The sequence below is a fragment of the Ochotona curzoniae genome, unplaced genomic scaffold, assembly GCF_017591425.1.
Source record: "Ochotona curzoniae isolate NIBS_2020 unplaced genomic scaffold, NIBS_Ocur_1.0 scaffold_1037, whole genome shotgun sequence".
NCBI classification, from domain to species: domain Eukaryota; kingdom Metazoa; phylum Chordata; class Mammalia; order Lagomorpha; family Ochotonidae; genus Ochotona; species Ochotona curzoniae.
This window is the reverse complement of record NW_024467083.1, coordinates 22,542,624-22,561,440: the sequence shown is the minus strand read 5'-3', so window position 1 is coordinate 22,561,440 and position 18,817 is coordinate 22,542,624. Positions and strand designations below refer to the sequence as shown.

Below are 18,817 nucleotides of genomic sequence, written 5' to 3'. Positions count from 1 at the left end.
GTGGGTGCAGGGTCCCAAGGCTTTGGGCTGTCCTCGACTGCTTTCCCAGGCACAAGCAGGGAGCTGGATGGGAAGCAGGGCCGCTGGGATTAGAACCAGCGACCATATGGGATCCTGGCGCGTGCAAGGCAAGGACCTTAACCACTATGCTATTGTGCTGGGCCCTGCCTTTGTCTTTTTATCAGAAGTTGTGGGTTAGGCATTTGTCGTAGTGGTTGAAAATGGTGCTTGAGATGATTGCTCCCATATTGCCTGGATCTGTGTGTCCTAGCCCTTCTCCCAGTCCTATCCTCCTGCGAGGCAGCAGGTGATGGACCCTGCCATCCCCATGCAGTTCCTGGAACAATGAGCAGCTGGCCCATCCCTGGCTATCGTATGCATCTGGGAAGAGAGTTAAAAGATGAAAGATCTTCTCACCAATCCTCTCTGTTTCTCTGCCATTTAAATAACATAAAAAATTTTGTTTTTAAAGTTCTGTCCAATACCTTTGCTGTTTTAGACTTTTGTTATTGTTATGTTTTTTCTCTATCCACATGGATTTTAATTTCTTATTTTTTAAGATTTATTTATTTATTTGAAAAGTTAGGGTTATATAAAGAGAGGGATAAAAAAAAAAAACACCAGTCCCAATTTCTTAAGGTTTTAAAGAATTATTTTCTTGGGCATCTGTTGTGGCATGGTGGATAAAGCTGACATCTGCAACACAAGCATCCTATATGGTACTCCACTCTTGATCCAGCTTTTTGATAATGAACCCGGGAAAGCAGCAGGGACTGCCCCCAAATGCTTGGGCCCCTACACAGATGTGGGAGACCAGGAAGAAATTTCTGGCTGCTGGCTTTGGGCTGGCCCACCCCTAGCCTTAGTAGCCATCTGGTGAGTAAACCTTTGGATAGAAGATCTCTCTGTCTCTCCCTCTCTCTCTGTATCTCTGCCTTTTAAATAAGTAAAGTCAATAAATAAATAAGCGATTTTCTTTGCATCAGATTATCCCCATTGTTTAGTGGCTGGCAAAGTCAGCTTGCCTACAGACTTGTGGGAATGGCTTGGGTGAAAGTTGATGCAAGTCCTGATTAGCAGTTGCTCTGTCAAGAAAATTGGTGTGTGTGTGTGTGTGTGTGTGTGTGTGTGTGTGTGTGTGTGTGTGTGTGTGTGTGTGTGTGTGTGTGTGTGTGTCAGTTTTAGTCAGCTGTCCTCCCAGAGCTGGGCTAAGAGATCTTCCTGCCCGTCAGTTAATCAGGGCTGCACAGACAGTGCTCCGGAAGGATGACCCCTACCTCAGGAAGTTTTGAATCAGCTGCTATTTATAATCAGTATAGAGTAGGACTTGAGTTCGGGTCTTTACCCAGTTGATAGGAAAAGGCCTGTGCCAAGTTTTGTGTTTGAGGAAACAGTGTATGGGCCTAAAACAGTGAAGTGTCTGTGAGAAAGGAAGGAACGTGATAATGACTGTAAGTATTTTTGCTGATTTGGGTCAAGGGTGTGGTGGTAGAGATGTAGGAAGTTCAGGGATAAAGTAAGTTATTACGTTTTAGAGCAGCTGATAGCTCATAGGCACCTGGGCTTTCTGTAGCCTGATGTGTATGGAATCCTGTGCTGCTGATAGTGAAGTTGAAATAAGAGCTTGTGACAGTGTAGTATAATCTGTCAGCATGAGATGGGAGTAGGAAAATATCTCCTAGTGTGTTTCCAGACGGCTGACTCTTGCTGGATATGTACAGAACTTTTTTGGTTATTTGAGTTTTATTCCTGAGTATGCATTATTTTAGAATACAGCATAGGTTCTTGTGGTCAGTAGGAGGTTCCATAACAGATTGATTTTGTATAAAAGAATACTGTATACTCCTTATAAAACCTCATTCTGCTTAACTTTAGGAAGCTAAATATGGTAGTATTTTAAAGTTCATGGTTTCAAAGATATCATAAAAATATTTTCTTAGTATTAGTATATGACCATCTTAGGAGTACCTTTATGGAGTTGAATTCTATATTTTAATATATGCAATGTGAATTAGTTATTTTTTTGATTAATAGTCAACATTGTATTGGGTTTTAATTTGGAAATTGTAAGATTGTGTTAACATATTGTTTCATTTTAATAGGATTATTCAAGATAGCCATTTTTAACAAGGATCTGTGAACTACTCTCTTTTTCGAAAGAGATTTCTAACTTAAACATGAAAAGGAAATATTGGGACCATTTGGATGCTGACAGGATAAAGAACACAGTATTTCACAGCTACTTGTAATGGAACCTTTGTGAGAGTCAGTATTTGTCATGCACCCAACTGGGAACATGGATGTTGGTTTCTCCCGTTCTGCTGTTCAGACACTGTCAAGAAGCCACTGCAAAAACATCAAACAGAAAATTTCTCAATGGGAAGGAAGGGCCAATGGTGTGTCTAACCCAGTGAAGTGGCATCCAAAGGACTTCGGAGTGAAATATAACTGTCACCAAGACAGCTTTCCTAAGAAAAGTGCTGTTTCTGAGGAACAGAGCAAAGAGCTGGACGTAACCAACTCTCAGGATGTGGGACTGGATTTGAATGAAGATGCCAAAAGCTTTGATCAAAGCGAGGAGGAAAGCGAGACACATGAACTTAGCACACATTTCTTGAAAAATGAATCAGAATCCAATTGGGTATGTTCTCGTGTGAAACAAATTGAAAACTGGAAAGAAGTTGTTTTACATCCAGACACTTCCTTACCTCCAGGAAACCTCTATACCTCGCAGATATTGTGGAAGAAAATTGAATCACTTCCTCCCAATAAAATCTTAAATTTGGCCTTAGAGCGTTGTGACTCTTCGGGAAAAGAACCTCATTTCAGGGTTCTGGACAGTTCATATGGAATTACTAAGAGCTTAGAAAATATTTACTCTGAACCAGAGGGTCAAGAGTGTGGGTCTTCTATAAATCCTTTGCCAAAACCTCGTAGGACATTCAGATATCTGTCTGAATCTGGTGTTATGCCAGGTAAAGAAAGAAACTGTGAGAAAAAATACTGTGAAAGTAATTCTTGCACCGCGTCTTCTTTGGCTTCCTCTCGGGACCCTGAACCAAAGAAATATGGTGGAAAAATCAGAGGGCGATCTAAAAGGTATAGTTTTTTTTTTTTTTAAATCCTGTAGCAAGTGATCTAAGTATTTTCCTTATAGGTTTATTATAGGCTTTTTTCCTTCTCTGACCCATTTACATTTCTCATGTAAATGTTAACACTTGGAAAAAGTAGAAACAGCAATAGCTAAGACAGTCTGCTGACCTGACATCAGAACTGTAAGGAGACAAGAACATTCTTCCATTTTAGGACATGCTGGCCTTAGCTCCACCTTTCATTAGGGAGTAAATTTATAAAGGGACCAGGTGGAGAATATGAAGGTGATTGCAGGTCTCCATTTTGCCATGGTGCAAACAGGGCCCCCAACCTAGTGTGTTATTCTTAGCTTGTTAATAAAATTACTTTGTAATTTTGTGTGTAAGTCCTTTTTAAAAATTTGTTTCTATCAATTTAAAGGTTAGAATTTTGAACACTAAAACTTTAAATGTATCTCCTTCTCTAAGGAAATCCTTTGAATTTGAGGATATTCAGCACTTTCGAAATCGGAACTCACAGAAGATTCATGAAGAACTGGGAAGAAATTCTGGTTCAGCACTTTATTACACGCAATCCGAGGATAATATCTATGAGGATATCATATGTAGGTGTCCACAACTTTGCAATTAAATATAATGAGTATGCATTTGTCGAAACCCTTAATTGTAGGATGGCATTTTCTTTTACAATCAAGCCTGCCATGCTCTAGGCTTTCCTTTGGTGTATAAAGTCTTTTATTCTTTAATGAATTTTACAACTGGTATAATGGAATGCTCAGTTCAGAAGATGTTTATAGTATAGCATTTTGAGAGTTTTTATGACTTGATTGGGCATTACCCCAGGTTTATGAGCTTAAAGTGTCATTGATCTTCAGACCCACATCGCTGTAGCAGTGTAGAATGTGAAAGCTGGTGATGGTCAGGTTTTGTTTCTTTTGCTAGCTGTAGTCACTCTGTTGTTATTTATTGATGTTCTTCTAAGCCTTGTTTGTCCCACTAATTTTCAAGATCCTGCCAAAGAAAATGCCTATGAAGATATTCCAGTGCAGCCTCTACCCATGTGGAGATCCCCTTCAGCATGGAAGCTGCCACCCCCTAAAAATGCTTTCAGAACACCCAAGGTATAACCAGAGGACTAAATGAAGAAAACATTGAATTCCTGCTTGTTATCTCTATAGAAAGTTAAGATGATTTCACTGGGGCCAGAATCAAAAGGCATTGAAATGTAGATGTTATGGTTGGTGAAGGATTTTTTTAAAAGCTTTGTTTATTTATTTGACAGTTAAAGAGAGAGAGATAGAGAGAGAGATGGAGATCTGCCATGTGCTATTTCATTCCCTAGTTGGCTATAATAGCTGGGATTGGGCCAGGTTGAAGCCAAGAGCCAGGAGCGTCTTCTCAGTCTTATGGATGGCAGGGGCCCAGTCACTTAGCCCATCTTCCACTGCTCTTCCCAGGCCATTTGGAGGGAGCTGGATCGAAAGTGGAGCAGCAGGGACAGGAACTGGCATCCATGTGTGTGCTGGTATTGCAGGTGGCTCTACCTGCCATGCTACAAGGCTGGCCCCTGGTAGATGACACTTGTTTCCTGTTTTATCTCTTGGACCACACAGCTCATTTTGTTTGTTTAGTGGTTGCTTAGCCCATCAAAAATGCTGAATAGGAATACCTTTAGATAAGCTGTGACTTCTTATGCTTGCCACTCCCACTGCGTTTTACATTATTAATCTGGAGCCTAAATTAACCTGCATGGGCTCAGGACGCATCATAGCCCACTAGAAGCAAAGGTACCCTTCAGATTCAGTGCTCAGAGCAGTTTTCCAGGCACTTGATTGCGTTATAGTAGAAGAACTTTAGATTAGAAACCTGAGAAACTTTACAAACTGGTGAAAAAGAAATTATTATATCTCCATTTGAGGCTATTCAAAAGGAAAGACAAGATATACTTTTTTTTCCTGGAATATCTTTGATTTTGTATGAGAACACAGGTCTTAACCAGATGATACTTCATCTTACCAGTACATCCTCTCCTGTTTTAGCTTCCTCCCAAACCTCTGTTCCTGCACCGGAAGACAATGGAACTGAAAAACTCGCAAGCTTGTTTGCGGTCGAAGCTCACCAAGGATACCACTTTACCTGTTACGTTAACTGAATGGAAGCTTTTCAGAGCTGGGGAAGTTGCAAACAGGAAAAGGAGAAATCTTCCAAGGGTGAGGATTCCAGTATTTTCACGCTTCAACTCTTAACTTCAGCTTTTCAATAAAAGAATAAGTAAGCTTTATTTACTGAAATGAATAATGGGTTGGAATTAGAAGATTTGGAAAGCAGCACTCATTTTTTGGTATCTGATTTTAGCTGATTTTAGACAAAAGTCACAGTTGTTTATTGGGTTAGTAAATGCTGATTGCCTCCTTGGGAAATACTCTGTTCCAGAATTCATGAACTTTTTCGGATGTTTCCTGCCCCAACCTTTAAATATGTGAAAAGTTGAAGACACCGTTGGTAGAAAGCACTGAACTGATCTCTCTCCATGAGAGAAAGAGAGAGAAAGGCTTTTTATTTGCCCATGATGGTGAGGGATATTTAAAAACCACATTTAGAGAACCTCCAGGCATCCTGCAGCTGCTGTCTCCTCTGGTAGAAATGCTGGTACAATAAAAACAGCTTCTGTCACAGAAAAAAAACAAAAAAACAAAAACAACCCCAGATCATGTGTTCTTAAGACACAGACACCTAAGGGACTGCATTGAAGACCTGATCCTTGGAATGGCCAAAACAGATATTTAGGAGTTATGGATTGTAGAGTTTAATGAGCCCCACAGAGAGCTTGCAGTACTGTTGACCTCATGCTTCGGTATTTTACGTATGCTAGATCTTTTGAATTCAGGGCTTATTGCTTTTATGATTAGAGTGATAAATCCAACTTTTCCTTTTCTGACACTTCCCCAACCGTTTCTGGGAAAGTGGGAGAAAGAAAATGGTGATGCACTCTTGAATGTTAAGCAGAAACAGGTTATTATCCTTTCCTTCTGTAATCCTCCTTGGATGACATCCTGTTTGGATGTCTCATATGCAATGCACATTTGGGCTTTGGATTATCTTCAAGAACAACATTCCATAAGAAGAGTTTCATTTATTTCCCCTGTAATGACTACAGCTGTCCCTGGAAGGGGAACTTCACTGTTTAGAAATCAATGCTCTAGTTCCTATGTTTCTTTCCCATCCTTTCTTTCTCTTCCTATTATTGCAGCCTGGGTTTGCTAGAGTCATTTCCCATTGTTATATATTGTTTGCATCTAGTTTCACAGCAGTATGGTTTCTATCGTTTCTTAGAATAACCTACAGTATTTCCTGTAACTTGAAGGTATGTGTAGACTCCTCTTCCTAGCTCCCAATCATAATTTAAATTGATCAGTTTAGCTCATATTTCTGGAATAGATGGCCCCCTTCCCTTTATATATTCAAAATCTACCTTAAATACATTTACTTTCTTGAGACACAGAGAAGAGAGCTGAGGACTCTTAGAGCTCCCATTCACTGCGTTACTCCCCAAATGCCTGTAATGTCTCAGGTTGGGCCAGGCTTACGCTTGAAGCAAGAACCCAATCCATGTCTCCCATGAGAATGGCAAATATCCAACTACTTAGCCATAGCTCACTACATCCCGGGTTTGTACTAGCAGGAAGCAGGAATCAGGAGCAGATTGAGGACTCAAACCCAAGTACTGAATATGGAATGCGGGCAGTCACAACTGGTGTCTCTAACTTCTAAACCTTTTGTCAACCCCGTTGGATTATACTTCAAATACATATTACTGACTACACAATTTGGGGTCATTGTGTACCTAAATATGTTACTCCTGTAGATCTTCCCTATGCTCCATAATGCTAGCTTTGTTATTTTGATTTTATTTGGTTTTTGTTATGGTAGTGCTTAAGAACGTTAACAATTTTTTGGCTTGAATGCAAACTGCAAAAATCTTAGTTTTGTTTTGTTTTAGATTTACATATTTATTTGAAAGAGTTGTAGAGAGAGGCAAAGACAGAAAGAGAAAGCTCTTCAGTCTGTTGATTCACTGCCTAACTGGTCACAACAGCAAATGCTGGGCCAAGCCAAAGTTGGGAGCCAAGAGCTTCCTCTGGGTCACCCACAGTGGTAGCAGAGGCTCAAGTTCTTGGGCTGTTTTCTGCTGCTTTTCCTGGGTTACCAGCAGGGAACTTGGTCAGAAGTGGAACAGCCAGGACATGAACTGGTACTCAGGGCATGCTGACATTGCAAGTGGTAGCTTTACCCATTACCTCACAACACCAGCCCCTGTAGAACTCTGTTTAAGAGGAAAAAAATTCATCAAAATTGTGGGAATAATTTGCCTGTTGGGAGCACGTATTTCTCGCTTGTCGTTTCTTGTACTGGACTGATTCACTGCCCAGTTGGTTGTTCCCAGGATTGCTAAAGAAAGTATTGCAAAAGATAAGACGAGTATTTTTCTCAGGTAGCCTTGTTGCTTGTAATTTTATTTAATCTTTTTAATAAATGTAATTATAGACATTAGATATGTTAAATCAAGATTAATACTTAACACAAAGTAGAAATTTTTAAAAAGGATGTGTACATGGAAAAAATTAATCCACTTCTTTTTAAAATGTATGTGTTGTGCCCGGTGCCATAGCCTAGAAGCTAAAGTCCTTGCCTTGCATGTCCGGGTTCCCATATGGGCACCAATTAGTATCCCAGCTGTTCCACTTCCCATCCAGCTCCTTGCTTGTAGCCTGGGAAAGCAATCATGTGGGAAACCCAGAAGAAGCTCCTGGCTCCTGGTTTTGGATCAGTTTAGCTCTGGCTTTTCCGGCCACTTGGGAAGTGAACTAGCGGATGGAAGATCTTTCTGTTTTTCCTTCTCTCTGTAAATCTGACTTTCCAATTTAAAAAAAAAATGAAAAAAAGTATGAGTTGGTTGTTCCATTTCTTTCCATTTTTATCTGTATATGTCTCTGTTTCCTTTTGCCCCACTTTCTCTCACTTACACAAATACACACAACCTTCTGACAGCAGCAAAGAAAAGAATTTTAATAAAGAATGCTTACTAAGTAGAGAGAAGCCATTATGTAACAACTTAAAAGCAAATGATCTGGGTTCTAATTGCTTGAGATCTGGAGTGATTAGTCGAGGAGCTGAGTGTAGTTTTCACACTTGAGTGTATTTCAGCATTTCTTATCTTTAGGACAGTTGTAGGGTTAGTGCTGCAAGGAGCGAGGGTTTCCATTGACAGGCTTGCGCAGTGTGAGTATTCTCTTTGGGGAGAGTTCCTGGCAGCAGCTCTAGCTGAGCCCCACCCTGCCTTCCAAGTAAATGAGTGTTCCTTCCGCTTCCCTCTCTGGGCAGGCAGAAACTTGGGTTGAATGGTCAAGGCTTGGTCTCTGTGTGGAGTACAGCAGTCACGGCTTCTACATTCTGTGTCTTGGAATGACAGGAATCTTTCTAAAACCTCATTGTAGGTTCTTCAGGAGAGGAGATACCTGTTCCTATGTCTCTTAGCCATGTTACATGGTCTTCGTACTGGAACAACAAATCATCCAACTAAAGATTAGCATTTAAATTCAAAATTGAAAGCCCTAGAGGTTTTATTTGTAAGATCTCTCCTCTGAATAAGGACCCCCTAATTATAATGTCATCAGGCTATATCGTTTTTTAATACTGGTTTTTAATTTGTATTTTTCTGATCCTTTCCAGCTTGTTTTGAAAATAGATGACATATTTGAATCTAAGAGAGGGAAGAAGAGGGTAAAGTTACTTCCTTACACTGGAAAAGAGGCACCTTCTTCAAAAGGTATGAATTCTGTTCTGTTCACGCCATCTGGGCTGTCAGCGTAGGAGGGAAAATCATTATGTACCTTAATGTTTGATATGTATTAACATTTTTGTTTTACTTTCTTGTTGATCCAACATAAGTATAAACTGCTTTAGGATGAGGAATAGTTTCTCAAATCCTTTTCTGTGTCAAGTGATAGCTATTAGATGAATGAATAAGTAAGTGAAAAAATACTTGCAACTTAATGAAACTCATTTGAATGGTTTGAATCGCTGTTTTGCATTTCTTTGTTGATTTGTAGGCAGTTACCAGTATAAATTGACTCTGCGTGTGGAAATGAAAGTATTAGGTAGGCGAAGGCTGAAGCTCTCAAACATGCAGGCATCCCCGTAGTGGGTGCTACACTACAGCACCCACCCCTGAAATGCTCTGAAATGTCTGTTTTACAGTTTAACACTTCACTATCTCAAAGTAACTTACAACTGAAGATTTCTTTTTTGTTCTCTATGATGATTAAAATCAACTGGCCACCATTTTTAATGCAAAATTTCATATTTTTTTAAGCTTTATTTATTTGAAAGGCAGAGTGACAGAGAGAAAATCTTGTATCCATTGGTTCACTCCCCAGATGACTGCAGCAGTCAAGGCTGGTCCAGGCTGAAACTGGAGCCAGGAACTGCAGCCAGGTCTGCCCTGTGAGTGGCAGGAGCCCAAGCACTTGGGCCGTCCACTGCTGCTTTCCCATTGGCATTAGGAGGGAGCTGGACCAGAAGCAGAGCAACCGCAACTAGAACAAGCACTCTGATGTGGGATGCCAGTGTCACAAGTGGCAGCTTAACGTGCCGTGCCACGATGCTGGCCCCTTTTCACTGACTGTTATTAAAAGATATTTCACTCATTTTCTCAATGAAAGAGATACTTTTGGTTATTCTTATTAATAATCATTTCTATTTGTTGAATAATAGTTTTTTTTTTGGAAGATTTACTTATTTTTATTGGAAAGGCAGATTTGTAAAGATTTTCTATCCACTGGTTCACTCCCCAAGTGGCTACAATGACTAGGGTAGAGGCGATCTGAAGCCAGGAGCCAAGAACCTCCTCCGTCTGCCATGTGGGTCGGGGGGACCTGAGCACTTGAGCCATTCTCCGCTGCCCTCCCAGGTGCATTAGCAGGGAGCTGGATCTGTAGTGGAATGGCCAGGACTTGAACCAGTTCCATAGGAATCGAGTTAACCTACAGCCTCAACAATAGCCCCAAAGAACTGCCCTCATTTTGCAGACAAACTAGCTGAGCCTGAAGAGCATGGATTTGAATTGAGGCACGTGGCTGCACAAAGTGCTATCCTTTTCTTTCAGCAAACAGTTAACACCGTGTTTTTCTCATAAACCTTGATGTTTAGAAGTTTCTCTCCTTTGCACTTATCCTCAATGAGGATGTTATCAAAGGCTTTTGTTTATGTAATTTTAGGACTAGATGCAGAAACTAGAAACTAATGCTAGATATCATGGTGAATCTTTTCTTATACATTATTATTTTATTTTTAAAATCTTTTAAATATATTTTTATTTTTATATTTATACTTTTTGATGCGTCAGTATTAATCTTTTTAAAGATTTTTAAATTTATCGGAAAGTCAGATATACAGAGAGGAGAAAAGACAGAGAAGATCTCCCATCTTCTGGTTCACTCCTCAATTGGCTGCAACCACCAGAGCTGAGTTGATCCAAAGTCAGGAGCCAGGAGCTTCTTCTAGGTCTTCCACTTGGGTGCAGAGACCAAATTCTTAGTCCATCCTCAGCTGATTTCCCAGACCATCAGCAGGGAGCTGGATTAGAAGTGGAGCAACCAGGGTAATAAGCAGTGCCCATATGGGATGCCAGAAACACAGGCAGGGGATTAGCTTGCTATACCATCACGTTGTGCCCCCTTCCCAACTGTTTAATTATTGAAAAGAAAACAATTCTTCAGTAGCTAGAATTGCCAACCTCTAACACACATGCATAAAAACGGTAGTCCCTACATCGTAACCCTTTCCAAAACGTTGGTTTTATTTTGCAGAGAAAATAAGCGTTTGCTCAGTCTCCCTGATGGTTCCTCCAGTGGGCCAGAGGAGTTTCTCTCCTGCCACAGATCCCTGGCTCATTCATCTTGCTCCTCACATTCCAATGTTCCTCCTCAAGTGTTTGCCAGCACATCAGCAGTGCCTAATAACACAGGAAACGCACACTTACCTATTCTGTCAGAGCATGCCAGAGTTTGCCAAATAAATTCCAACCTCAGTATTTCTTAGTTTACAGTTTTCAGGTGTTGCGAAATGATATGTTGCTATTCTTCAGTTCTGTGTAGTTCAATGTACTGAAATCACCAATCAAAAAGGGACAACCTAGTACTTTTTTGGTCCATAGAGACTGAAATTAATAGATTCCCCTAGTGATTTATAATCCCCTCAACCTTCATTCAGTATGTCATCAAACCTGTGAATGTCAAAATGCGAAAGTCACTTGGAAGGTCCTTACTGGTTATACTGACTTTGCTTCCTCTCTTTGTCCTTTTCTTTCTTTCTAATTGCTTCATAAGCATTTAGGAGGTGCCTGCTTCTAAGGACACATATTTTTCTATACAAAAAGTCTTACAGCTCATACTATTCAGAGTTTGAATGTTTCCCCTTAAAAAAATTAATGGATTTTAGAACTATTTTCAGTACCAACCTACAGAAATCCACATAGCTATACCATCAGTATATAGTTATAAAAGAATTTTAGCTGTTTCTAATATTTATTTAACCTGTGGACATTTAAAGAGAGAATGAACACACGTGCATCCATAGTAGCATCTTGACCTCTATGCCAAACACCTGCTACGTATAGAAACTAACTTTATATAATCAAATATATATATATATATTTTCAGTTATGATTTCTAGGCCTGGTTTTTTTCTGGAACATCTACAATTTTACTCTTTGCATTCTTCTTATTTTGCTTTAACTTTCAGAGATAATCCAAACTGTTTTTTTATTCATTTATTCAAAACCCATTTTCCTCCTAAATCATGTATCCAGAATTGTAGAACACTCCCTTGTGAAACAACATAGCCTGTTATCCTCAAGAGACTTAAAACCTTACTGGGTGTCCTGTTGTTGTCCATATGGGCATCCATTTGTGTCCCAGCTGCCCCACTTCTGTTCCATCTCCCTGCTGAGAGCATGAGAAAAACAGAAGATGGCCCAGGAGTTTGCGCTCCTGGTACCCATGTGGGAGACCTGGGAGAAGCTCGTGGTTCCTGGCTTCAGCCTGGCGCAGTGCTGGGCCTTTATGGCCACTGGAGGAGCAAATCAGCAGATGGAAGATCTCTTTGTAACTCTGACTTTCAAAATAAACAAATAAATCATTTCTAAAAAGGCATATTGGGGAAAATAAGAACAGTTCAAATCAGTTTGAACATTAAGAAAATTCATGATGGAGTCAGCACTGTGCCACAACACAGTAAGCCCCCCTGTGGCAGCTGATTTGAGTCCCAGCTGCTACAACTCCCGTCCAGCTCCCTGCTAATGTACTTGGGAAAGCAGAGGAGGATACCGAGTGGACACCCAGGTGAACCTCCTGGTTCATGACTTCCGCATGAACCAGCCAGCTGGGGACTGAACCAGCAGATGAAAGATTTTTGTGTCTCCCCTTCTCTCTCTTGACTTCAAATAAATAATGAGTGAATCTTTTAAAAAAATGAAATTCATGGTGAAGGAAAGGTCAAGATGGGTTACAAGTAGCTTAGAGGCATCCTGGAAGAGCCTTCCTGGTAACCTGTCTCTTCTGGCTCCCGCATTTTCTATTCTGATTTTATTGTCTTACTCAGATTTTTGTTGCATTTGCTTGATGGTCCTGCATTAGATACTTTATTTGGGAATACATAGACAAGGATATGAATGTAGAAACAGACTTCACTCTGAAAAACAGATTCTAAACTAATCAAAATGAAAGCTGTTGAGTGAGTTAGAGTCTTTTGCAATAGATCACCTTTATACAGGGTTTTGTCTTCAATGGTTTTAGGGTTAACTGTAGCCCAAAAACATTAAATGGAATATTCCACAAGTAAATACTTTTTAAGTATTAAATTGCACATTATTCTGAGTTGCATGATATGAAATCTGACACCATCTGGCTGCAGCCCGCCTGGGACATGAATCATCTCTTTGTCCACCATATCCACAGCATCACAGAAAGCTGTGTTCAAGTGACCCCTCAGAGTGGCCAGACTCTGCTCCCAATGCCTACATATTCACCTAAGTTCATCTCATGCTGTAGGCCCTGTACTGTCATGAGAAGGGTGAGGTCAGTGCCGTAAGCTGCTTTGAGAGATGCCATATCCATGTAACTTGTGTGGCAGTGCATTGCTACAACTCTTTTGTTTTATTACTAGTTAGTCTCTTGTTGTGCCTAATTTATAAATTTAACATCTTCATGGGTAAGTATGTGTAGGTAAAAGCTTAGAGATACTTTCAGGCATCCAATGGGGTCTTGGGAGACAACTCCTTACAGATAAGGTGTGACTGGCTTATTCTCTTTTGGGACTCTTGCCAACCTGGTGGAACTAAGTGGTTTGGGAACAGACTCTGCGTCCTTATTTGTCCTTACTTCAAGTCCCCAGGTCGGTGGAGGTTTTACATTGCTCACATCTTCCTGCACTTCCTGCTGTTTGACAATGCATATGGCAATCCTTCCTCTCTTTTCAGGTGAAACCAGTGGGAACGAAAGTGATGCCGAGTATCTGCCAAAGAGTGAGTGAGTCAATGGGGCTGCTCCCTTTCCCGTGATGATTATGGTTCTGGGTGGAGCGGCCCCAACCTTGGTGATTAAACATGTTTTCCCCACTTGAAGTTTCATTTTGTTGGCGATTTCTTCATTTTCAGAACCTGTTGAGATTTAGGGAACAGAACAGTATACTGACAGATGTGTGACAGTGTAGAAAATCTTTTAGAGTGGAGTGAGGTCAACCCGCGTGGCTTTTAGAGTGGAATGTTCTTGGGGGAACAGCACAACTCTGCAAGTCTAGACATTTATGCAGTAGTTTCCTGGCAGCCAAAACACCGTACATGAATCATCCTTTGAGACAAATGCTTAGCATTAAATATCTGATTTTACATAGTCACTCAAACATAATTATTTAATTAACTTTGAAGTCTCTGACATTGAGAAAGGAAACACTTATCTCTTTCTTCTTCATTGGCGTTTATATTCCAAAGTATTGTGCTATCTGCTTCATGTTAGAATATAAAATACACCATGAATTCTGGCAGTATATATTTGTCCAAACACATCTTGGTGCTTGTGTTCTTCACCTAATGCATTGTTCCAACAGGTTACTCGGTTTCTGTTGGACTGGCTGACAGCCAGGCGTGGAAAAAGTGGGAGACGTGAGATTAGCAAACTCGAGTATGAGACAGTTCCATTTGACACTAACATTGTGATTAATAGTCTTGTGCTCCCTCCACCGGCCTGATTTGTTTCAGGTGTTTAACTCTATAGCCTGATTGAAGGTGAAACTTAAATCATGATCCGTTTCAACCTTGATGCGTAAAGGTGACTAATCCAGGGTTGCTGGCGCTGACACACAGGGCCTCGAATTTTCTCGCCTTGAACTCAGCCCTTGCAGTCTGTAAGAAAGCTTTGTCTCTAACATGGAATGTGATAGATAGTTCTGAGAAGCCTCCTTCTATCCTATTTATTTTTAAGTGTTAATAATATTATGATTTGTAGTGTGACTTTTGGGGGATGATACACATCATAGCTCAAAGAGAAGAAGAAAACAGCATAAGGGTTGTTTTTTTTATCAGTGGCTCAAAATGACATGTAAGTGAATCCCTGGGATTCATGGACTGTTTTGTAATCACATAGTTTCCTCCGAGATCAGAATTTAAGGATAAATGAGAGGAGAGATGCTATCCAGTTTGGGATGCATTTAAATAGTATGCTTCAATTATTTCACTTTTTTTTTTTTAGGAAAGTACTATAAATGTCTTCATGCATGTTATTTTGTTCCCTCTTGCATTTAGTACCACTTATTGATATGAACATTTCTCCGTTAGTAGTTACATAGGCCCATGAGAGAAAGGAAAGGATTACTTTAATATGAAAATAATTGTTGTTTTTGTTTTCTCAGACACATCACTTTCTCTACTTACCCTCCCCAGCACAGAGCTCTTGTCAAAGATCCCTGCATCACTCATGGGTTTCGTAGTGTTCCGAACAATGTTGTTGTCACTCCAGGGCTTTTTTTCCAGGCATTTTCCATGTGTGTTGGTGTGATGCCATGGAAGATATGTAAACATAGAGTATGTGTTGGGACATACTAGAGTATTGGCAGGGATGTGGAGTGGCCATCCCGCTGCTAGCTGGATATAGAATATAAGTCCCTGGGTGCTTTGATGATCTACACTTGTCCCCGTAGCACATGATGCTTAGAAGTGCGTCTGAGTTGCAGCTGTTATTAGTCAACATTTATTCAGCAGTAACTATGTGAATATCAGTTCTGTATGGGTCATGAGCTGGGGGTACTAGAGGCAAGATAAAGCGGCAGGTGGATAACACTGCTCTGTGATTTCATTACAGATAGCCACAGGCGCCTAGCACAGCTCCAGCAGTCCTCCAAAAGGAACCCTCACTACCAAACCTTGGAGCGGGATCTCATTGAACTACAAGAGCAGCAGCTGTTCGAACTTTTTGTAGTGGTGTCTCTGCAGAAGACGCCATCGGGAATCAGCTACATTCCCCAGGTCATTCAGCAGTTTCCTGGCAAGGTAAGAGCAAGGCCAGGCGGCATCCCCATGCTCCCGGTTTCCTCTCTTGTCTGTTACTGCCCCAGCCAGCTGCTGCCAGTGCTGTGCTTCCTGGAAGTCTGGCAAACAACTTTGATGATGTCTTTGTCAGGCAGAAGCTACAGCCGGTGGCGGGGTGGGAGGGGAGGCTGTCACAAGCTCATTCTCAAAATTCATTTTTAAATTTGGCATTTTTAGATATATTTATTTATTTTGTTTGGATATCTGCAAAGAGATTTACAGAGAGAAGGAAACACAGAGAGAGATCTTCCATATGCTGGTTCACTCCCCAGATGGCCACAACAGCTGCGGCTGGGCCCGTTGGAAGCCAGAAACCTAGAGCTTCTTCTGGGTTTCCCATGTGGATGCAGGGGTCCCAAGATGGAAGCCATCTTCTGCTGCTTTCCCAGGCACATTAGCAGAGAGCTGGATGGGAAGTAGAGCAGCTGGGACTCAAACCAGCACCCAGACAGCATGCCAGCACCATGGCACCAGGCCCCACATTCTTTTTTTGGGGGGGGGGCTCTTCCATTTAATAATCTTTAGTAAGTTATAAAGCCTGTATTTTCTCATCCTTAGTGAGAGGAACAATAAATGTGGCAGAATAGGGCAATGTTGTATAGCATGGACTCTGAGCCAGCACTCTGCATTTGCTGCTTATTAGCCCTGTAGCTGTGAGCTGTTAGCTAACCCCTCCCCGCCATGCATCTCAGTTTCTTCAGGTGTAAAACGTGAAGAGTCATACTAGTATCTACCCCTGTGAGCTAGAGTGAGGATGAAATGAGCTAATTTATCTAAAAACGCTTAAAACAGTGTCTGGCATTTTAAAAGCTCTGTATACTGTTAGTAAGGATTTAATGAGGTCATATTCATAAAGTGCTTATTGTAGTTCCTTGTCCAAAGTATTCAGGCAATAAATGGTAGTACCTGTTAACACTGTTACTAGGCTTGCTCTGCCTTTTTTTTTTTAAAAAAAAAAAAAGTAATTCATTTATTCACTTAATGAATATTTTGAAGAATACCTAGTGTTTGCCAGGATTGACTTATGGGATACAAATGAAAAAGATCTTATTCCTTGCCCCCAGCAAGCTTATTGAGCTCTTGAGCAAGCTAAACCTACACACATGTGGGTTTGCTGTGTATGTTGGGAAGGAGATTTGTAGTGTTTTTATAAAAATAGCAGCATTTTTTGTTGCTGATATTTATAAGCCAGATTTCACTTGCCAGAATTTCTGCCTTGCTGAAACACTGGAAAGACAGCCAGCTGTCAGCCTGCATTCCTAAGCAGCAGGAGCTTGCTGACTCAGGGTCAGGAGCAGCAGGGCCATTGCAGCCATCCCCACTCAGGACACTGGGCTTGGACTTTGGGCACTATGGTGCTTACTTGTTTTATCTTTGACTTGGTGCTGTGTAAGTGAAGTCTGATGGGACAGTTGGACAGGTGCCAAGGTCTCAACGCCTAAGTTCATGCATGATCTTGCCTCCTGCGGCCTCTCAAGGTAGGCTCTTGGATTGACCTGTTGCCTACCCTCCAGCTTCCCAGGCCTGTCCATTCCTAATCAGTGATTACTGCAACCTTCCCTCCATGGCTTGTGGGCACAGACATGGGAAGCTGAGGATCCAGGCAAGCGTTGTCCTGCAGTATCTCCAGGCAAGGCTTGGGGACAGACTTCCTTGTCCCTGGCTAGTGGGCCACTTGCATTCATTGTGTCATTGGGTGAGAGCAAGCCTTTCTGTTATTTCAGTCCAGGTACCAAGCACAGCCCTTTGGGGTTGTCTGGCTATGGTGGGTTAAAACACCCTGTGGAGAGATACCTGCTTCAACTTCTATATCCCTAGAGTCTCAGTTCTGAAGCTGTCCAGAGAGGAAATCCAGCAGCTCGTAGGCCACTTAGAGACCACCCTGCCTGCTGGGGACCCTGAGCTCCTGTGACTATGAAGGTGTACACTTATACCCCATGATCCTTAAACAGTTTTAAGATAGGGAATAAAAACCCCTGGAGCTGGGCCTGGCTCAATAGCCTAGTGGATAAAGTCCTCACCTTGTGTGTGCCAGGATCCCATATGGGTACCAGTTTAAGTCCCAACTGCTCCACTTCCATCCAGCTCCCTGCCAAAGGCCTGGGAAAGCAGTAGAGGATGGCCTAAAGCCTTTGGACCCTGCACAATATGGGAGCTCCTGGCTCCTGGCTTTGGATCAGCTCAGCTCCAGCCATTGTGGCTACATGGGGAGTGAACCAGTAGACAGAACATCTTCTGTCTTTCCTTCTCTCTGGAAATCTGACTTTCCGATAAAAATAAATGATAAAGTCTTTAAAAATAAGTAAATGAATAAATAAACTCCAGGAACAGGTGTTTGGTGCAGCACTTGCATTGCCTCTTGGGATACCTACAATTCCGTATTGGAGTGCCACTTACAGTCCAACTGCCTGCTAATGTGAGACTTGGGAATGAGCAGGTGGGAGCTCAAATTCTTGGGTCTCTGCTTAACATGTGGGAGACTCAGACTGAGTTTCCCACTGCTCTTGGCATTAGGCCCAGCTCTACTCACTATTGGCATTTGGGGAGTGAACCAGCAGGGGGAAGATCTCTTTTGGTCTTTGCTTCTCTGCCTTTTAAATAAAATGAGAATAATAAAGAAGTAATTAGGAATTTTTAAGCCAATTGCATGTTTAGAGACCACAGAAGAGATGAAAAAATTTGTACTTTTTAATCTTCTTCTTCTACTTAATTTTTCATGCCATTTGAATAAGGATCCCCCTGCATTTTGATTTTGCACTGTGCTCTGCAAATTAAGTAGCTGACCCTGGCAATAGGTGATTGTCTGAACTAGGGACATGCACTCACTCTCTTGTTATTTCCACCATTTTGCTCATTTAAGTTGCTCAGCCACTGTAGGACTTTGGGTTTATAACCCCAAGTTAACATTCTGCTAAAACAAAAACACTGAAAAACAAAAACCTAGTGCTGATGGAGACATTTCCTGCATAGGTTCTCATTTTGACACGTTTTCAACAGTATGCCTATAATAAGTAAACTCCTACGTTTAGTTTCTCATAAAATCTTTCTATGTAACGACAACACAATGCCACAGCAATTGTTGTAA

The 18,817-nt window shown here is 41.2% G+C and overlaps 1 protein-coding gene across 3 annotated transcripts in view; it reads left to right on the top strand.

Moving 5' to 3' along the window:
* DENND2C (DENN domain containing 2C) overlaps window positions 1-18,817 on the top strand; it is a 64,465-nt gene that overhangs the window by 24,689 nt on the left and 20,959 nt on the right. For 2 of the 3 annotated variants that reach the window (XM_040998607.1, XM_040998604.1), the window contains exons 1-8: window positions 1,354-1,451; window positions 2,103-3,099; window positions 3,561-3,697; window positions 4,101-4,213; window positions 5,132-5,302; window positions 8,823-8,919; window positions 13,630-13,674; window positions 15,506-15,693. In XM_040998607.1, the coding sequence (XP_040854541.1) occupies window positions 2,279-3,099; window positions 3,561-3,697; window positions 4,101-4,213; window positions 5,132-5,302; window positions 8,823-8,919; window positions 13,630-13,674; window positions 15,506-15,693 (1,572 nt within the window). In that variant the 5' untranslated portion in view covers window positions 1,354-1,451; window positions 2,103-2,278. Of the gene's footprint in view, window positions 1-1,353; window positions 1,452-2,102; window positions 3,100-3,560; window positions 3,698-4,100; window positions 4,214-5,131; window positions 5,303-8,822; window positions 8,920-13,629; window positions 13,675-15,505; window positions 15,694-18,817 lie in introns of those variants that run through there. The other variant, XM_040998605.1, reaches the window with a different exon arrangement.